This window comes from Fundulus heteroclitus, chromosome 2 (genome assembly GCF_011125445.2).
Source record: "Fundulus heteroclitus isolate FHET01 chromosome 2, MU-UCD_Fhet_4.1, whole genome shotgun sequence".
Lineage (NCBI taxonomy): Eukaryota > Metazoa > Chordata > Actinopteri > Cyprinodontiformes > Fundulidae > Fundulus > Fundulus heteroclitus.
In genome coordinates, this window is record NC_046362.1 from 8,405,173 (window position 1) to 8,427,092 (window position 21,920).

The 21,920-nt window shown below is 44.9% G+C and overlaps 1 protein-coding gene across 1 annotated transcript; it reads right to left on the bottom strand.

The window, feature by feature from the left end:
• Positions 1–1,463: 1,463 nt before the first annotated feature.
• On the bottom strand, positions 1,464–19,936 carry ireb2 (iron-responsive element binding protein 2). The gene is made up of 22 exons (XM_012862487.3): positions 19,861–19,936; positions 17,037–17,123; positions 16,775–16,940; positions 16,527–16,664; positions 16,165–16,404; positions 13,358–13,427; positions 13,039–13,222; positions 12,812–12,951; positions 12,503–12,674; positions 12,314–12,414; positions 10,567–10,683; positions 10,333–10,492; positions 10,023–10,158; positions 8,058–8,142; positions 7,798–7,954; positions 6,696–6,820; positions 5,992–6,096; positions 5,713–5,855; positions 5,464–5,611; positions 5,260–5,382; positions 4,073–4,258; positions 1,464–3,985 (listed from the first exon to the last, which is right to left on the bottom strand). The coding sequence occupies exons 1-22, from the start codon at positions 19,919–19,921 to the stop codon at positions 3,830–3,832; spliced, it is 3,000 nt and encodes a 999-aa protein (XP_012717941.2). The 5' UTR covers positions 19,922–19,936; the 3' UTR covers positions 1,464–3,829.
• Between the last annotated feature and the right edge of the window lie 1,984 nt (positions 19,937–21,920).

The window sequence follows — 21,920 nt, forward strand, 5'->3', positions numbered from 1 at the left end:
TCTATCCAAAAATCAGACAGCTGCAGCTGATCCAGAGCGCTGCTGCTCGTGTTCTCACTAAAACCAGGAAGATTGAGCACATCACCCCAGTTCTAAAGTCCTTATAGACTCCCTGTATTTACAATACTCATGTTAGTCTATAAATCACTGAATGGTGTAGCAACAAAATACGTTAAAGACCTGTTGTTGCTGTATCAACCCTCCAGACCACTCAGATCCTCTGGTTCTGGTCCACTCTGCAGATCCAGAACCAGAACCAAACATGGAGAAGCAGCATTTAGTTCCTATGCTCCTCAAATCTGGAACAAACTTCCTTTAAATGAAGACTGAAAACCAGCTGTTTAGTTGCTTTCGGCCCATAATAACAGGATCATTGACCAACATATCTGATGTGTGTTGATGTTTTCACCTGACACAATTTAATGTTTGTTACTGGTCACACAACCAGGGACCGTTTTGACGTGTTTATGTTTTTATGACGTAAAGCACTTTGAACCGCCTTGCTGCTGAAATGTGATACACAAATAAACTTAACTTAAAGGTAAAAGCAGGGAATAGTTCTTTTAGATCCTGCTCAGCCATCAGTCCTTTAATCTTGTTCTTCAGGATGTTCTTCAGGTGATAGAAGATGTAATCATCTTTGTGCCTCTGGAGGTTCAGGTCTGAGTCTGAAACAAATTGTGTAAATCAATCCCACACTGCAAAAAGGTAACTAAAAGTAAGTAATTTTCTTGAAATTAGTGTATTTTTCTTTGATTTGAGCAGGTAAATAAGACTATTTGCCAATGGAATGAGTATTTATACCCTAGAATAAGATAATTAGATATCCTGCACTTGAACTAAAATGAGATTGTTATTTTAAGTGCAAACATCTTATTCCATTGGCAAATGGTCTTATTGACCTGCTCAAATCAAGAAAAATATACTAATTTCAAGAAGATTTTACTCACTTTTAGTTCGCTTTTTGCAGTGCATCTGAGGAATAATAATAATAATTGAAAATGACCCTGAGCCTTAAGCCACATTAGCCAGGAAGTGTCTTTTAGGGACAAATAAGCATTTTGGACACAGAATTCGTCACAAACCCGGATCCCGGCCTACAACCCTGACTCAGACCAGTTCTGGATGAAGAAATGGGCCAAAATTCCTGCCGTCCTCCAGCTTTACGGACGGATAACCCAACATCTGACTCAAGTCAAAAGGCAATTCAACCAACTCTAAGGAACTGTGTTTATTTCTGCCTTTGAATAAAGCAACACACAATGGGCATTACTTTGTTATTTAAGCAAATACAAATTACTTTTGTCATTTTAACAGACTGCAAGTTGAAAAGTCTGATTGAATGTGAGAGACTAAAAAGGTGCTGCTTTACACGGACCAAGCACATCTGGTTTATACTGTGAATGTTCAGCTAAAAGGATGCGAACAAAGCAACCTCTTTACAGCAAGGCTCGGAGACCAGGAAGCATGTCAGCTCTGCCGTTTATTAAAAATTATTTACATCCAAGTGTGCTGATACAAACTCCAGCCGTGTGAGGCGGTCCGCTCCCCCGGGGCGCGGACCCCGCCGTCCATCGAAGACATTTCATCCTGCGAGTCCAACAAGCCGCTCAGAGCGAGGCGGCACACTGTGAATGGAGGCTGGCTGCCCCCTCTGATGAAGCCGTGGCCAAACGAGGACATAAACGTGTTTTAAAGCTCTTTGCGAGGCACGAAAACAATAAGGAAAACCTGGATCGTTTTTTTTTTTTTTTTTTTTTGGCAGCTGATGACGCACAAAACGTTTCTTTACCTCAAATCCCGCAATATGAGCAGCAGTGTTGACTGTGAAAGGGGCAGACCAGAACGTCACCATGCGGTGGATTCAGAAAGAACACCTTAAATCCTGCCGGGGGATGGTGCTGCTTTTCAGGTCAGGCTGTAACTCAGCCCGCGGTGGAAAAGTGCTGAGAATCAGTCTTTTCTCGCCAAAACATCTCTGACGAGACGTGGAAGCGATGTTTGCAGAGGGAGAGCGCCCTAAGCCTCGGCCGGGCCCCAAAGACGCAAACGGCTGTAATTACGCTTGGAGCCAAACCAGTCATTACGGGGAGGAAAACCGCGAGGCGTTTAATGAACAGCGTGGGACCTGGGGGGGGGCCGTAATTGTCATGACGAGGTCGGATGAGCCCCGTGGCAGTGGTGTGACCAGAGGAGGCAGAGAGAGAGAGAGCTGGGGGGTCTGCTGAGCACCGACAGGAGGGGCAGAGCAGGGGGCGCTGCTCCTGACTCGCTCCTGATCATTTACACACTCCCACCATCAACGCATTTCTATCGTTCCCTTCTTGGGTGGACGGAGAGCGCGCTGCACCTCCTCAGGGATCTCAGTGGATTTTCACACAAGCTCAAATATATGCACCCCCCCCACAGCTAACATTTGCCTAAATGTCCATCGGTGAGTTGCGTGCAGCCGCAGAGGTCCTGGTGGCGTTCAGGCGGGATGCTGGATTGCTCCTCCTGATAGCGCTCGCCTTGTTAAACACGTTGGTTTCCTGAGCCTACAGCATACTATTTAGTTTGTTTGTGCATGCAATACCATTTGATCCGGCGGGGGAAACGGCCCCACAGCAGGGCGCAGCCACCGCCAGGCTTTCAGACCGTGGGGTTGAAAGCCTCATCTTGTCACCTCCTAACATTTCTCTCGTCTCGCCATTAAGCCCGATTAGCCCAGCCTGACCTGAAAGCCCGGGACGCTCCGTCTTTATTGGTCAGCTGACTCCCGGGTAAATTCAGCTGGCTGTGGACGGGGACCCTGGTGTCGCGGCGTCTTCCAGAGGACGGCAGCTTTGAGCCTGCAGCTCCTGGGTTGGCTGTGAACGGACTTCCTGTAATCTGAGGGGGGGGAATTTGAGTTGGAGGCCTGATTCTCGACACGGTCAGGCGTCACAACATAATAATGATGCCAAACTCAAATAAAAGCTGGTTTTGGAGTACAACAAAAAGCCTGAGGTAGAGATCCAACTTCCTAGTTTAACAAAACATCAGTGGGCGTTTGTGAATATACTGGAGCGTGTATGTATACTTTTGACCCAATGTGGATTAGAGATGATCCACACACATAAGGAAACAAAATCCAAGTAGTTCAGTCAATTGCTTGAAAATAAAATCACTTGGGGTTGTGTGTTGTATCATCGGTCGACCACATGGGGAAAAAAAAAAAAAATGAGTTTAAATAAAATGTCTGAAAGCCAAACGACGTACACAACGTGTGACGCGCACCGAATGAGTGTCGGGTTATAGGGAGGAGGACTGATGAGCAACGCTGTGGTAAATTATAAGAGGTGTTATTTTCCAAATAAAGAAACATTACCAGCACTGTAGCTTACATAAGACGTTCTGCTCCACTAAAAAACTAGAAATCATGCAGAATTCAGGAAGTCAGGACATCTGGGCCTGAAACTCCAAGCAGCGCTCCGTCTCAGCCTTTCATAACAGTGTTGGCCACAGGAACGCCGTCCTGGTTGACAGAAAAACCCTCCAGTCCTGCAGTGAAACCCAAAGCATCAGGTCGACGGGCAGAACAGTCTCCAAGCAGAGTGAACGCCATTATTTCTTCTTCTGGGTTTTTTTTTTTTTTTTTACTTGTGAGCAGGCGGGTTGCTGTTGTCAGAGCTGAAACATTTGCGAATTAACTTAAAAGACGCTCACGCTACAGGTTTTAAACAAAGTCTGAGGACGTTAGTCCTGAAACGGACGAAACACAGAACGGCCTCCTCCTCCTCCTCCTCCTCCTCCTCCTCCTCCTCCTCTTCGTCGTCTTCTTCTCCCCGGGCACCGGGACGGCTGCGGCTCACGCGGAGCATTCGGCGGCGGCGGGTCCGGCTCGCGGACTGTTGTTCACCACAGTCCGGGCGACGTACCTAAGAAGGCCTCCGTGCTGGAAGAAGATCACGTCCACCTCGGAGTCGAACAGCGCTGTGACGCAGAACGACGTTCCCTTGCTGGTCTGGAGGGGAGACAGAAAGCAAAGAGCTCACCGGGGGCTGCAGGGACACTTTTAGAGACGGGTGGGCCGTGGGGCTCGGGTGCGTACCTTGACGGCGAGCTGCTGCCCTGGACTCAGGCTCTCCGGCAGGGCGATGCTGAAGCGCTCCTTCCCGCTCAGCTCTAGCGTGTCGGCGTTTTGGCCGGACAGGAACTGGAGCGGCATTATGCCCATCCCCACCAGCTGCTTCCTGTGCAGCTTCTCGAAGCTCTCGGCGATGACGGCGCGGACCCCCTGCAAACACGCGCAGTCGCATCAGGCCGTCCGGGAAGCTAGAGACGCTTCACCCTAAACATGAAGGTCTACCAAGGCAGCACTGACTACAGACTTATTGGCTGGTGAAGATTTAAGATGGTTTTAAAAAACAAAACAAATGGACTTTTTTTCCGAAGTTTGAAGACGTTTCGCATCCCAAAGCTTTCTCAGTTCAAATGTCTGGAGCAGTGTGGATATTCCAAGCTTTATATTATTGCCTAAAAAGGCCTTTTTCTGGCTTAGATAACATGCAAAATAAACCAAAACTGGTCGAATAGGTTTGATTCCTTCCAACACTGCAAAAACAGAACTTCTTGAAATGAGTGTACTTGTCCTTGATTTGAGCAGGTAAATAAGACGATTTGCCAGTGGAATAAGATTTTTCCACTTAAAATAGGAACAATTCATTTCCATCATCTTATTTCAAGTGCAGTATGTCTAATTTCCTTATTTTAGGGGTAAAGATACTCATTCCATTGCAGATAATCTTATTTACTGGCTCAAATCAGGGACAAATAGACTAACTTTAAGAACATTTTACTGGTTTTTAGATCCGCTTTTGCAGTGCATCACCTCAATCCTCACCTCCATGCAGGTGATCACAACATCTCCCCTGTAAGCCAGGCCAGCAATGACCCCAACGTCTCCCGAATGCTAAGGGGTGGACCAGTTTCGGTTTAATTGAATCTTATCTAAGCCAGAAAAACGCCTTTTTAGGCAATAATATAAAGCTTGGAACTCCACACGACTCCAGACATTTGAACTGAGAAAGCTTTCTGGATGGAAGGCGAAACGTCTTCAAACTTCGGGAAAAAAAAGTCCATTTGTTTTTTTTTGTTTTTTTTTTACTTTTTTTGGAGCAGATTTATTTGACATCTTTCATACTCTCTAACTTCAATGTGCCTTGAAGTTACAGACCAGATGATGACATAACGTCGGGTATGAATATATGTGTGAGAAGGAGCAGCTGTGTTATTTACCAGCAGGTAGGGCCCTTTGGCGACCCAGTCCCTGGAGTTTCCAGAGCCGTAGTCTTTGCCTGCCAGGATGATGAGAGGAGTGCCGTCCCTCTGGTAGCGGTCGGCTGCCTCAAAGACGTCCAGCTGGACACAAAGAGAGAGACGACCTCAGACACGGCTAAACGTACTTAGATCCTTGGTCGCTAAGCTTTGGCCTCCACTCACAGTCTGGCCCGAGGGAATGTGCAGGGTCTTGGGGCCCGTTTTGCCGATGAACCGATTGTGGAGCTTGATGCTGGCAAAAGTGCCTCTGGTCATCACTGCATCGTTGCCTCTGCGAGCGCCGTACGAGTTAAACTCCCGCGGGGTCAGTCTGGGGGAACAGCGGAAGAGTTTTGTAAATAAAAAGGTGCGTCTCTCGCTTGCTTTCATAACCCTCCCCCCTCCCTCCGGCCAGGGGGGCCTGGAACCCACCGTTTGCTCTGCAGGTACTTGGCGGCGGCGCTGACCCTGGCGATGCTGCCTGCCGGTGAGATGTGATCCGTGGTCACCTTGTCCCCGAGGAAAAGTAAGGCATGAGCGTTTTCTATGGACTGGGGAGCAGGAATCTCTTTGCCCTGGAAGGAAAAACATTCAGAGGAACGGGTGGAGGAGGGTGAGGAGGGGAGAGTAGCAGTGATGCTTCAGCGCGGGAAGCAGGAGAGGTTCTGTGATCAGCCGCGCAGCGTTCACGACGACGGCGGAAGGGCTTACCAGTTTGCTGAAGAACGGTGGAGAGCGGATATACGTGGACTTGTGATCCCATGGAAAAAGTCGAGAGTCCGGACATTCAATCTTGTTCCAAAAGGTGTTCCCTTTCTGAAGGAGAACAAATGTCTCACACCACGTCTCTGCAGAGGCTTAATGGCTCACACACACTGAGCTATATAATACACTGGAGTGCTGATTTTGCCAAAAAACTGAAGTCACTGGCCGCCATCTTGCTACTCCCTACTCTCACAGAATCCCATAGGATTTGCCTGCAACAACAAGCAGTTTTCTGGCTGTGTGAAAACGTTTCACAGGTAATTCTACAGTCAGTGGATGTACTAACACTATCAACTACTAGGAAATTAGGTGCTGAAATATTTTACATGTTATTCATATTACATATAAATATAATGAATAAAATGCAAAATATTTCAGCACATGACTTTCTCAGTACTTGATATTTTTAGAACATAACATAAAACTATATGTCATTTGACATTTTAAAAGTCTTAAGCCCCCCCTGAACATGAGAAAATCCTCGTTATTCGATGCTGTAGCGCACATATTCCCTAGTTACTGAGGGGAAATAGGGAGTACCAATATGGCGGCTGGTGGCTTCAAAGCGACTCGTTCTAACAGCGGGCGATAAGCACTCCAGTGTATAATATAGCTCAGTGGTCACACATATAAACCCATGATGTTCTAACCTCCATCCTCCTCCTGAGATCCTTAAAGATGGAGGAGATGATCGTGTCCTCCTCGGTCTGCTGGACCTCCTCTCTGGACGGCCAAATGTCGCGGAGGTACACTTCCTTCCCCTCTGAAGTCGAACCTGTTGCAACAACACGGAGCCCGAATTTAGGCGGCAATCATTAATCGACGTTTCTAAATCTATATTCACGTTTCACGAGAGAGGAGAAACGGGCCTAGCAGCAAAAAGAAACAAACAAAACTTGAGAATGTCCACATTTTGTCCAGCCGCAGCCACAAACTCCACTGTATTTTATTGGAGTTGTATTTTATGGACCGATGACCTGTCCAGGGCGGGCTGCATACAAACACATAACACACTTCTTGGGTCCTAATTTTGTAAAATTATTTCCCTTTTACTTCACAATAAGGTACCAGATTGTGTCACAGCATAAAATCCCCCAAAATGCACTGAGGTTTACGGCTGCCCAGAGGCACAACGTGCTAAAGTTGAACATTTTCACACGGCACTGTGCACTGCAAAAACTCAATTAAAAATAAGTAAGATTTTCTTGAAATTAGTGTATTTGTCCTTAATTTGAGCAGGTAAATAAGATGATACGCCAATGGAACAAGTATTTTTACACCTAAAATAAGATAATTAGATAAACTGCACTAGAAATAAGATTGTGGAGATGAGTTGTTTTTATTTTAAGCGCAAAAGTCTTATTCCATTGGCAGATTATTTAAATTTGCTGCTCAAATCAAGGATGAATACACTAATTTCAAGAAAACTTTACTTATTTTTAGTCATGTTTTTGCAGTGTGAAAGGCAGAAAAAAAAAACACTTCTACAAGTGACATTTTTGATCCGTTTTTATCGCATGTTTCCAGGTAGAGGATCTAAAATGTGTAATTACTAAAATCGAAGCCTTTCAGGGGAACTTTGAGGCCCATGAACTAAATAAGCAGGTCATCTTTCCTCCAGATTCAGAGGCCGATGCGTGCCTGCACAAGACGTGCTGCCTGACTGTAATCTAGCAAACCCCTAAAATCCCTCGCTGATCTGCGGCTCTCAGACAAACGGCTTATCGGAGCGTCGGGCGGCGCCCGTCTCACCTAGAGGCTCTTTCTCAAAGTCGATTCCCACAGTGCCCGCGATGGCATAGGCGACCACCAGGGGAGGCGAGGCCAAATAGTTGGCTCGCACGCAGTCACACAGGCGGCCTTCGAAGTGCCTGTTGCCAGACAACACACCGCAGGCCACCAGGTCCCCCTGAAAGAAAACAAAGTTAACGTCTGAGCGCGGGGAGGCGGAGGCGAGCAGCAGGAGCGGCCCAGGAAAAAAAAGAAAAAGAAAAAAAAAAGAGAGACCTCACCTTTTTGATAGCGTCGACGACGGCTTCTGGTAACGGCGCCGTGTTCCCGACGCAGGTGGCGCAGCCGTAACCTATCACCTCGAACCTGTCGCACAGACACGGCTGTTATTTACGGTCCCAACCTTTCAAACACAAACCCTGGAAAAGGGTTAAAGCACTTAAAGGGTTAAAGCACTTAAAGGCCTTCCTGACTTCAGACCAATCTTTTCCTGTGTGGCTGTTTTATAACGCTAAACTACACTGCAAAAACAGAACTAAAAATAAGTAAAAATTTTCTTGAAATTAGTATATTTGTCCTTGATTTGAGCAGGTAAATAAGATTATCTGCTAATGGAAAGAGCAATTTTACCCCTAAAGTAAGATAATTAGATATAATGCACTTGAAATAAGTTGACGGAAATGAGTTATTCCTATTTTAAGTGCAAAAATCTTATTCCATTGGCAGATTATGTTATTTACCTACTCAAATAAAGTACAAATACACTAATTTCAAGAAAATTTGAACTTATTTTTAGTTTTTTAAGTTTAGTCTGTTTTTGCAGTGTATGACAAGTTTAAGATGAGGACAAGAAATGTGTGTGTATAAATGTAAAGGAAGCCTGTTGAGAGTGGCTGCTTTTATTGGGAAACCAGAGAGAGTTTAATATTCCAGAGCCAGAAATCCTGGAAGAATTAAAGATTAAAAAAAATTCATTTGCCGTTCCAAAGATGTTGCAAAGCGCATTCTCATATTTCTAAAACATAAAGCGGATTGTTTTCTTCACAAAAAAAAAAAGAAAGAAAGAATAGATGTGTGACCAATTGGTGGCAACACAGAAAAGGATGATGCCTCTCCTGAGACATCACCTGTGCAGGTGAAGAAGGGGAGAATTTGTCTGCTGCCAGACCCCCAAAGCGACTGCTGGAGTTGATCATTCAGGAAAAATAATGCGAGGTTTTACTGCAGCTTTGACTTTTGTCCTCAGTGGGAACAAAATGTCTGTCGATACCAGAGGTTAAATCGTCACGACCGATTACGTGGAGAAAAGTGAGACTTTCTGCTGCTTCCCTTCACTCGCCATGTTTCCGTCCAATTCTCATACAAACCTTCGGTGAACTTTTAAGTGGGACAAAAACAGAAAATGTGAATTCGGCGTGTTTCCATCCGCTGGTTTAGAGCGAATTAACCAGTCTACGCAAAGCGTTGTTTCATCAGACGTTGACGTTACGCGTGGCTGTAATGAACAGGAAGTAGAGGCAGCAAACTAGCACGGACCACACGTCTAAAAAAATATAAAAGGAGAGAGGGTTTTTTTTTACGAATGTGTTGCTATGGTGCAAGTTGTAATTGTTGTGTCGTCAACTAGTATTGGCGATGTTACAGGCCGTCGAGTGATGTAGAGAAATAAATGCGATTCTGTGCCAAATATGGGCATAACTGGGAGGAAACAGCTGATCGGTCGTGTGAGGTCTGCAAATGTGTTTTCTGCATTAACTCTCTTTTTTTTCTTTGCTCTTTTTTTGCAGAATCCAAAAACCACCTGAAGCGAGCACAAAAACCTTTTTGTGAAATGAAGGAAGTTATTTCGAATTTAGCGGTTTCCATCAACGATGCGATACTTCAAAATGTGTTGGATGGCAGTACGACTACTGTCAGACGCTGAATGTGTGACGCTCCACCTGCTTTAGTCTAGCTTTCTGATCTTAGTGCATTTATTTACACAAGTCATATCATTTATCCCAGAATACTGCCAGACGCCCTGGTTTAAACATGTGACCTCTTCCCAATCCTAATCATCTGACTAACTAGAAAATGTGCTTTTTTTTTTACGTTGACTCAATAAAGCCAAAATATATCAGTCTGAATGTTAAGTGAGACCATTCATGTTATGTTCTAAGCATACGTGTCAGTAACGTGTTACTGGGCTCTGTATAACAAAGCTGCTGATGCTCCTTTCTCTGCCCCCCCTGAGGGAACACGCTTACCCCAGCTGGTTGAAGTAAGGCAGGACGCCGCTGGCATTGAGGTAGTGGGTGACCATGCCGCTTCCAGGAGCCAGGCTGGTCCGGATGTAGGGCTTGACGACGAGTCCGGCTTCTACCGCCTTCTTGGCCAGGAGCCCTGTCAACAGCGGGGAAGAGTTACAGCTGAGTGCATGAGGGCAATGCAGAGGAGCCAGAGCAGCATACGTGGAGGTAAGCTGACCATCTTTGTTGGGAGCGGCTACCTCCCTGAAACCTGAACTGAGACTCCTAGCCCACACATAACGTGCCGTGTCCCCAGTGGGCGGCGTACCTGCGGTGAGCATGACGGACGGGTTGCAGTTGTTGGTGCAGCTGATGACGGCGGCGATGACCACGGAGCCGTGAACCAGCTGGTACTCCTGACCGCAGTGCAGGAACGGGACACGGGTGTCCTGCTTCTCCTTGGAGACGTGGAAGCCTTTAAATCCCACCTGAGACAAAAAAGAGAGGGTGAAGTAGAACGGGTCCAAGCGGGAACGAGGTTGCGGGCCCCCGTCTATGTTACCTTCTCGTTTAGACAGCTCTGGAAGTCCTCCTTCATGCTGCTGACAGCCACTCTGTCTTGGGGCCTTTTGGGTCCACTTACATGGGGGACCATGGAGCTCAGGTTGATCTCAATCACCTGCAACCAACATCACAAGCGTTCATTTCCCTGATATAGGACATTTTTTAGACCAATCTGTATAATCTGATTGAATTTGACTTTGGAAAGTGCCTTGAGATGACATGTTTCATGAATTGGCACTTTATAAATAAAATTGAATTGAATTAATGGAGCGCCTGCTGCATCCACATGTACCTCAGTACCTCAGAGCATTGCACACCCTTATTGCTACACTTTTGGCTTCTCAAAAGCTTCCAGACATCCCATTTAAAGCAGGAGTCTGAATAAATACATCTAAGTTAGGATATAATTCAAAACTCAACTGATTTCAGAAGTGGAGCTCATATTGTATTTGCATTACACACAACGGGAACAATATAGCAGGTGTTCACGTATTTATTAGGTGTTAATTTTGATAAAAATGGCATGCAGCTAAAGAAACCCCAAAGTTGTTTCTCGGAGAATTGAGATACGACTCAAATATTATTAAACTTGACTTTTGATGCTGTATCTTTACGCTTCAGCCATGTGACGGCCTTCACCATCAAGGGCAAGACAGCAGGCAGTCACTGGCTGTTCATGGAGAGCAGTATTCAACATCAATGGAAAATTGAGTGGAAGGAAAAAAAGGTGGATAACAGGACAACCGGGGCCGTTGAGAGGATTGTGAAGCAAATCCTGCGACAGGCTGTTGGGAGACACCGGAGCCAACACTGCAGAGGAGCTGAAGGCTCAGATGAAGCCCAGGCTGATCGCCCCATAACCACTGAAACTTAGCACCGTGTTTAAGGGATCCGTATAACAAAGACTTTCGGTTTTTGAATTGAATTACTGAAAAAAAAGTCTAAAAGTAGGGATACACAATTTTTTTTGGCCCGATAATATATTGGCCGATTTTCTGGAATTTTTTTTAATCAGCCCGATAAGTAAATTTTACCGATAAAAATAGGCGATAAATTAATTAAATGTGATGGCATTTTATTCAGGCAGAGTAGCCCCAAAGTAGGACAAGACCTGTGGATTTTGCGTTCCTTACCATCAGGACCCAGGCTTGGCTCCGTTATTGCCTGACTATAAATAAACAAACATGTCTTCCCCAATGTGCTCGTTTTTCTCGGTGTTAGAAGACGACAACAGCGTTGCAGTTTGCAAAACCTGTTCAGCAAGAATTTCAAGAGGAGGAAAGAAGGCTCGGGTTTTAACAACAAACCTAATAACTCACCTGAAAAATCGTCATCGTGGCACCTCATTTTTGTGGATGCACCTTTTGTTGACTTTATTGAATTTTTTGGAACCGAGGCTTACCTGCATATGTTAGTACATATAATTTCATGTTCGGGGAGGCTCTTTGTATTCTGAATTGATTTGTGTCTTCTGTTATTTAAAGCAAATTACAACTTTTTTGGGTGATGGCATAAAAAAAACTAAACATTTGAAGAGCCAAAACCTTTTGTTTGCTGTTATTGATAAGCCAGAGCTACTAAATCATTTGTTTTTCATAGCTGCATCCAGCACAAGCTGCAGATTATATGAACTTATCGGATTTGGAATCGGTATCGGCCATGAGAAGCAGAAAATGATCGGTTGTCGATATCGGTTGAAATTTTTTATATCGTGCATCACTATCTAAAAGGTGTTGTAAATTTACCTCAGAGAACTGAGGCTCTTCTGAGGATTCTTCATAGCTTCGGAAAAGATTTACAGCCTTCATGTAAGACTCCAGTAATTCAAGTTTTTTCTCAGTGAAATCTGGAAGGGTTAGAAAAAAAGAAAGAAGAAGAGTTAATGGATGGATGGGAGCGGCTAAGTCTTAACACAAACCCTTCAGGTTACTCACTTGTCTTTTTAAAGTGCTCGAGTGTCACGTGGTCGACGGGGAAGAAGCTGATGGTGGCGTTGTACTCGGGACACATGTTGGCGATGGTGGTTCGGTCCGGGGCCGACAACTGGGACACGCCCGGTCCGAAAAACTCCACGAACTTCCCGGAGATTCCTGCCTGCCGCAAGTGCTGGAAACACAAACGACCGGGGTGAAGCTCGCCTTTTTATATACACCTTTGTTTATTTATCCTCAGCAAAGAAAGAAAGAAAGAAAAAAAAACAGCCAAAGACTTGTGACGTCGCTTCGGATGTTTGGCACTGGTACCTTTGTGATGCCGAGGACGATGTCGATGGAGGTAGCCAGGGGGTTGATGCAGCCCACCAGTTTACAGCCCACCACCTGAGGTAGGGTCAGCGACACCGGCTGGCCCAGCATCACCGCTTCACACTCAATTCCTCCCACCCCTGGAGAAAAGGTTTGATCGCAGCGCCGATTAGAAACGCAGAGCTACAAAATGATGACGTTGTGCGGGGGGCGGAGAAATGTTTTACCCCATCCCAGGATGCCCAGGCCGTTGATCATGGTGGTGTGGGAGTCTGTGCCCACCACGCTGTCGGGGTAGATCAGATCGTCGCTGACCTGCACCACCCTGGACAGATACTCCAGGTTCACCTGGTGGACCGTGCCCACGTCCGGAGGGACCACGTTCACATTTTTAAACGCTCTGGAACACCACTGCCAGGCAGACGCAAGGAGAGATGTTAGCCGCACTGAGAGTGATATATCTGCTGTGTAAAACCGAACTTTACAGACACTTTAGGCTAATATCTTTTGATTATTAAACCTGAAACACAAACAATGTTTTGGTACCTTAAAAAAATGAAGTCTCTCTTTGTTTCTTTGCAGTTCCATTTCCTGGTTCTTCAAAGCTGTTTCAACTCTGCAGACAAAATGAAATAAATAAATCCACACTGAGCTTCCAGATGTGAAAACCGCTGACCCCGACAACAAGAGGCCGCACTGCCTCGCTTAAGTACACATAACCGTTTACCCTTTTCACACTCAAATTAATAACAGGAATAAGTTCCTATTTCAGGATAATCTTAACGTATTTCTACTTTTGCTGGAATTGCAGCTGCAAGTCTTTTAGGGCTTTGTACATCTACATATTTTTGCCCATTCTTCTTTACAAAATAGCTGCACCTCAGTCAATCTGAACGGAGACTGAGGAGCTGGGATGGAGCGGCGACCTGTGCTGGGTGCACCCCACCTGTCACCAGCCTCCTCCCTGCGTCGCATTAGCGGGTTTAGACAACGGATGGATGGATGACTGGAGAGGGCAGTTTCTGCTCCAGTAACACATAAATTAAACTTTGACTAGGCCATTTTAACACGTGAATATGCTTTGATTAAGACCATTCCCCTGTAGCTCATTGTATGCTTCACCTCTCTGCAGGACGGTAAATCCCTGCCCCACTCAGAAATCGTTTCCTGCCTCTAACAGGTTTTTTTTTCTCAGGGTTGTTCTGTATTTATCTTCCCGTAAACTCCAGTAAGGAGTAACTGCAGAGCTGTGGGGGCGTTCCGACTGTGGGGGCGTTCCGACTGGGGGCGTTCCGACTGTGGGGGCGTTCCGACTGGGGGCGTTCCGACAGAGCGGCCATCTTAGGTCAGACCAAGGTGCAGTCAGACACAATACAAGTCAATTCAGGAAAATGTACTTTATGTTTTCAGACACTGAATCCGGTGAATTTTCACCCGTTTTCCAGATAAATCAACTGACTGAAAACGTCACCCCTTTAGGGGCTACATAGGACCAATTGATTGAATTAAATGATTGTCTAACTTAATAAATTATTTCGAATTTGTATTGAAAGTAAGCAAACTTCCAGAGCTCCGTCCGAGGATGCCCGATTTTTGCTCCGCTTATGGGTGCGCAAATAAAAGGACACTAGGACACTTGTTTTTTATTAAACAAACCATACATTGAAAAATATTGCAGAGTTATACAAAAGCATCCGAAGCTTTCGTCCGTTGAAAGGCATGTGACAGTCCGGATTTTGAATGCCCCACACGCATATTTGTCCTTCTTTTTCAGGCTTTATGCTAGGAAGCGGATTTTTTTTTTTCCAACTTTGCCTGGCTCCATGCAGCAAAATGTCCAATCGCCTACTCGCTCGGATCTGGTTTTTACCTGTGATTACATGTAATCAATACGCTGCGCTGCAGCTGTGTGACAGAAGCAGCGCTGTCAACTGTGCCTCTGTATGCTTTCTTCTTTTTTTTTCTACAGTCGCTGGTAAATTTCGTGAGTTGTTTTTTTTTTTTTTTTTTTTTTTTTTAGCTTTATTTTTGAACGTGCAGTCGCATATTTGGGGTGTTTCTCCAGTAGAAGCCCTTATCCTGACAGGACAGAATTCTATCGTAGGCTACTACATATAATAGTCATAATAGTCCTCGCGCTGTTGCTTTCTCCTGACACCGCGAGCCGGTTAATATCTGTCTGCATACAACGCCGTTATTATTACAAATCACATGTGGTCCCTAGGTAAAACTAATACCCTGCGATAGGGATTTTTTTCGTCGGGACGGATTTTTTCAGCGGGACGGACATTTTTCGTCCGTCCCGCTGAATGAAGGAGATGGAGGGAAAAAACATATGTATTGAAGTGGGCAAATCAACGAACCAATCAGCGTTGGCGTGTGGGCGTTCCGACAGTGTGGGCGTTCCGACAGTGGGGGCGTTCCGACAGTGGGGGCGTTCTTACGCTCTGCAGTTATACCCTTCTCGTAAACTCTGATCTTTTTCCTTCTTCCTGCCGAAAAAATGCGTGCCCACAGCATGATGCAGCCACCAACATCTTCCACCATGTGGACGGTCTGGTCGGGACAACGCGCAGCTCTAGTTTTCTGCCACACTCTCTGTTTTTGCATGCAGGCTCTGACCGCCGCACCTCTTCCACGGGTCCGTTATACGGCTTGTGGCAAAATGCAAAAGCAGGATGCGGTTTTGGTGCCTCGCTTTCAAAAAGGTGAGATTTGTGGGCTGTCCGATTAATCGTCACCCTGTCAAAAACTTCTCTCACCTGAGCTGAGGATCTACGCAGCTCCTCCAGAGTGGCCGGAGTCTCTGATTGATGTTAGGCCTGTCAGTCTAGGCAGGCAGCCATGTCTTTTCAGTAGTGCCATACTCTTTGTGTTTAAACTATTTATTAAGCACCGTTCAACATCTCTCTATTTACCAATTAGATGACTTTTTGATCTGGATTTTATTCAGGCGGATCAGAGCAAAGGCGGCTTAAGACACCTTAAAAAAATGTATTCACTTTCCTTCCATTTCACAACTTTTAATTGTGGCTGTGATGTTTACAAAACATAAAATAATAATTTCAACGGGAACGAATACTTCCTGCACTGTTGCACAAAGTATGATCCAGAACAGTGACACACATCCTCCACCCCAGAGGACCCAACTCCAGTCCTCCAGAGATGCCATCTGCAACTTTAAGACGCATCTCTGCTCCAACACACCTGAACTCCCTCATCATGGCGTCACTCGGCTCTGCAGAGGCCTGCCAGCAAGCCATCGCTCTGCTCTAGGTGTGCCGGTGAAGGGGGCGCAGGGAAAAGTTGCCGGACGTGGCTCCAGCAGCAGAGGAGGGAGGAGGGGAACTTACTCGGAGACGGGCTGCAGGTGGAAGGGGCACAGGAGAGGAGTGTTTTCAATCTGCTGGACAGAGGCGGGACGGCCGGAGGAGGTGGGAGGGTCGCTGCAGGCAGCTTTACTGCAGGAGCCCCGCTGGCCCCCGCACTGGGAGCCCCCTCTGGACGGAGGCCTGGCTGCTGCTGAGCGAGAGGGAGGCTGGCTCGGGTTCGGACTGTCCCCTCCGCCTGGGTTGGGAGCGTTCTGTATGGCACTGAAGTAAGAAGTTCAAACGTTTAGTTAGATCCGTTTCTTTTTTTGTCCTCCAGCAAAGCTGCCGTTCATCTCAGCTGGCTTGAAAAGACAAAAAACAAGAAATCAGCCCAATCAACTCACCATTTGCTGTAATCGATCTGCAGCGAGTGGTCCACTATGAGGTCCGTGGGGCATTTAGGGTTGACGAGGTCGGGGTCCACGCCGTGTTTGGCCACGGCGTCCCTCATGGCCGCCAGGTCCACCATGGCAGGAATACCACTGAGACAAACAAAGGGAAAACGGAAAATCAAGCTAACCGGTCGCCACGAATGAACGACTGACCCGCTTCTCCATCTACGCCCTGCCTCTCAGGAAGCCAGCAGACTCACGTGAAGTCCTGCAGGAGGATCCGCGCCGGAGAGAACGGCACCTCCGCCCGCTGCTGCTGCTGCTGCCAGTCCAAGATGTTCTGCACGTCCTCCTCTTTAGTGTAGAAGCCGTCGCAGTTCCGGATCGCCGCCTCCAGCAAGACCCGGATGGATAGAGGCAGCTTGTCTGCAGGTCATGAACAAAGAAGAGGCGTTTAGCGGCTCGCTGCTCGTCTCTGGTGGACAACGCGCTCACAGGGGCCAGCTGAGGCCCTCCACTCACCGTATCTCGGGTCGTCTAATTTACATGGGTTGAAGAACTTGAGGTTGCCATCTTTTAGCGTGTCGATAAGATGCCTGTACGGGTGCTCTGTGGAGGAGATGATAATATTCAGACCATCAGTCCAGTTATAACAAACTGGATATGCTAAAAGCTTTTGAAATCATAAACTTGTAAAAGCTAAAGTATCTAAAACTGATGAAATAAAAGTGGGTAGGGAGGTATAAGCATCTAAGAGCATCCGGGGCCTCGGCAGAGCATCAGACTGACTCGCGTTTCTAACTTTGACATCTTTCACTTGTCAGATCATTAAACACACTGCAAAAAACAGAACTAAAAATAAGTTAAATTTTCTTAAAATAAGTGTATTTGTCCTTGATTTGAGCAGGTAAATGATACTATTTGCCAATGGAATAAGATTTTTGTACTTAAAATAGGAACAATTAATCTCCATCATCTTATTTGAAGTGCAGGATGTCTGATTATCTTATTTTAGGGGTAAATATACTCATTCCATTGGCAGATAATCTTATTTACCTGCTCAAATTGAGGACAAATAGACTAATTTTAAGAACATTTTTCTTGTTTTTAGATCCGTTTTGCAGTGCAACCTCCTGGCTGCTTCGCGCTGTTTACGCCAAGATCTCAAAGGCTCACTGACGCAAACGTAACAGAACGCAGAGAGGCGCTCGTGCAACTTTTCAGCGACGGTCCCAGACGGGAGCCGCATTCCTGCGGAGGAGATAATAAAGCTGGGAAGGGAAGGCCCACACGGGGAATCCTTATCTCCTTTATCTGCGGCGTTTCCTGTGAACAGACTCAACACGGTGGAGCTGCAGCGCCGGCGCTTCCAAACAGCTGCGGGCTCAGAGCTGCCGCCCGCCTGCCGCGTTGAGAAAGTGGCGGCGAGAGCTGAGTTCTCTCCGCGCTGCTGGTCGGCCGGCCGAACGCCGCTATGCCTTTTCCCCCCGCGCTCACATCGGCGTCTCGTTCACGCGGCCGTGGCGGGGGAACTGCAGTTGTGCTACCCGGCACTCCCACTACAGTGACGCCGTCTGACAGATAGGGTGGCTAATTAACATTTTAATAAATGTTATAGGTACATGATAATCAATATGTTCTAAACCATTTGCTGCTTTGGCTTTAAATAAAACCACAAACTGTTTACTCCTGCTTATCTTACCGGAAGAATCTCACACACAAGTAACACAAGCTGCCTATGAAATGAGAAAAGACATAAAAACAATAACAAAAGAGAAAGAAAGAAAGGAAAAAAAGCTTAATTGAACCTGTTAATCATGAAATAAAGCATAACAATTACTGTAAAGACAGTAAGGTTTGAGCGATGACAATGATGTGGTAATTGAAACCATCACCTGGGGGGCTCTGACTTCTACTTTTCATTCAATAAAGAGCCTTCAGCTTTATTTATGTGCATTTTCTACCAGATGCGACAGCTCGATTTAACAGTCAAATTTCCGGCGAGGCTGACAGTTTCTTTGTAGCATAATATTGCCTCGCGGGTTCGTTCACCTCTTATAAAAAAAACCTCTATGCAAAATGAGCTCGTCGTGGACAAAACACGAGGCGCAGCGGCGAGGATATTAAAAAGCATATGGGCAGGACGTCTACACCACTTTCCGTGTCATAACTTTTCAGGCTACATGGGAGCTAATATTGGGATGTTATTGCAAAACAATCAGAACAGATCAGCCCAAAAAAAAAAAAAAAAAAAAACAGTCACTGCGAGGAAAAAGACGGCAGATGAAGGTCAGACCAAGACACGAAATGAAATCAAATCTGGAGCTACGGATCTTTCCCCCACATTCATCCAGACCTGGAACACACTTTAAATCAAATTCCTCATTTTTTTTTTCACCCCAAATGTAGGACGTGCTCAGTGTGCAGAAATACATAACCTGCTCCCTGTATAGAAATAAAAAGCATTCTGCCTATAACTACGCTATCCTTTGTGTGTTAACGCCAGCATCCGTAATAATTATGCAGATGTGTTGGCAGTGAATGGGATGGAGAGGAGTAATATTTATGCGGCAGCATCAGGGTCTGCGCACAGCTGGGCTTTTGTTTCGCTTCTTTAGTTACACGTTAATTACTGTATGATGGAGGCAATATTATGCTCAACACGCGCTATTCAGAAATATTACCAACTAAAAAAAATAGAACCACAGGAAGTGCAGTTTTCATGTGATGCCTAATTAGTGATAGTGACTTTCTACAAACGTTTTGCTTGTTTATTGTAAAATTTCACTATTTTTTTATTTATGTTTCTATAGGCAGATTTTTTCTCTCTTTTTTTGGCAAACACTTTTAACATAAACCCCGGCGTCTTTTCTAAATGCCCACAGCCAACATGACAACGGTATTAGGAGCGCTAGCTAGCCCAGCTCCGGGCTAGCTAGCGCTTAGCCTCTTATCGCGGAGCCCCCTGGCGCAGCGTCCTTATCGGGCTGCCGGCTGGACGTCTTTTACAGGCGATAACAACCAATGTAGCTACAGCACCGAACACGAGCGTGACACGTTTCTGTCAAAGCCGTGGCCCCGGTTTAAAACAAAAAAAAAAGACACCCGGCAGGTTTCGGCTTTAGCATTTGCTCCCACATTAGCTGTCATATCGGTGTGATCAAAACTAGCTAGGTGTTAGCTTTTCTGACTCTGACTGAGGCCGGAGCGTTTTTATGTAACGCTCACATGAAGTCAGCGGATGTTCTTCTACGAGCTAAGAGAGTCCACCTCAAACCAGTTTGCTTTTCGGCTACGTTACGCGGTGTAACCACTGGTGGTTGTTAAGAAAAAAGACTCGTTTTACCTTTAAGTGTCGCACCGAGCGCCATGACTGCTGCAGAAATCAACACAGGCCCACTTCTCATAGACACTGCGCAGCCAGCCCCGTACCGACCAATTACAGCACAGCAATCGCTATTCTGACCAATCAGAGTGCAGAGCTGCTCGGGCACGCCCAGCCGGAAATTAGCAGCGAAATTAACATTAACGGCAATCTTTTTATAAAGCTCTGCATCAGAAAGTCGTGTTTTTAAGAAATAGATCAGAAATCAGAAAGGATTTGTTATCAGTGAGGGAGTTGAAGGCTGTGTGTAAGATTTATTTTCAAACAAGCGTCAAGTAATTTCCTGAAGGTTGTTTTGTACCCTTATGCTTTTACACACCGCTTCATCCGTTGCATTCAAAAGGCCAACATAAATCAAACGAGAACAAAACAGCAAAGAAATGTAGCTCTGCGTCACTTCAACAGTTTGAAGGCAAAATGTGAAGTGATGAATGAAGTGTGTTGCATGGTAATTACCATGATAATAACAATGATCATGATCACAATAATGATCAAATATCCTATTAAATTGAAATGAAATGACAATATTGAGAAGAACTGTGATCTTTAACAAATTTTGGATGATACATTAATTATATATATATATATATATATATATATATATATAACTTTGGTTCATAAGTTAGTTAGAAGATTACTGAAGCCCATTATTATCACCTCTTTGATGATTTTTGTTTTTTAGCTTATAGTGACGAGATGGCTAAGTCAAATTATTAGATGCTATTTGATTATCATCAGGTAATAATCGCAATGATACAGATATATTTCATAACAGAGAAATAACAAATAAAAATAATGATTATTATTATTATATATTGCTAGGTTATAAATACGACAGTCTTTGTATCTCACAAATTGTTAATTAGCTTTGTCATGATCATGATATCTCAGTTAAATCATAATTCTAAAATGTATCACACTGGTAGTATCTAATTATAACAGTGTCTTATTATGATGTGCTTATATAATTATGATTTGGCTATTTGGCTACCCCGTCTACTTTAAAGACTAAGCTCAAAACTTTCCTTTTTCACAAAGCTTATAGTTAGAGTGGGCTATCTCTGTACTTGTGCTGCTATAGGCTTAGGCTGCTGGAGGACATCAGGGTCTATTTTTCTCACTCTGCTGAGTTCTCCTACTGTTCCCCAATTTGCATTGCTTGTTGTTATTTCAACTTTTAACATTTGCTCGCTGTCATTTTTCTCTTCATAGACGGTTCACTTGGTCTGGCATTCTGTTAGCTGTGACATCATTCAGGGGAGGCAGATCATCTGCTATTACCATATAACATAGAAAAGATTCCTGGATCAATGTCTGCTCCTGTGCTTTTTGTTTCTTCTCTAACTTCTTCTCTAACTCCCAGTCGGTCAAGCCAGATGGCCGTTCACACTGAGCTTGGTTCTGGTTATACTGAAGGTTTTCCTCACTTTTAAAGGGGAGTTTTCCTCTCCACTGTCACTTTATGCATGCTCAGTATGAGGGATTGCTGCAAAGCCATGGACAATGCAGATGACTGTCCCTGTGGCTCTACGTTCTTTCAGGAGGCGTGAATGCTGCTTGTCAAGACTTCTATAATCCTTAGATAGTAATTTTTTTTTTTTTACCAATTTGTATGATTTGATTGAATTTGACTTTGTGAAGTGATATGAAATGACATGTTGTGAATTGGCGCTATATAAATAAAATTGAAAATTGAATTTAATTATATCATAATTGTTATAGAGAGGTAATCATAGCTGTCATACTAATAATTCAGAATTATGACATACTGTTCAATAATTGTGTGTCAGTCGTAAATATGAGATCCAAATAATTTTTTCCATCAGAGTGATAAAAAATTCTTTAAGAGATCACACATAGCACCGTGACATTAAAATAAGTGTTGTCATTTCATGTCACTTCTACTGCTTTAAAAGCACCCCTGACATGTTTGTAGAACGTTTAGGCTACCTGTGAAATGAACTAGTTATGTTTTCTTTATTATTTAACCAATAATGCATTTAAGTAAACACTTTATCTAG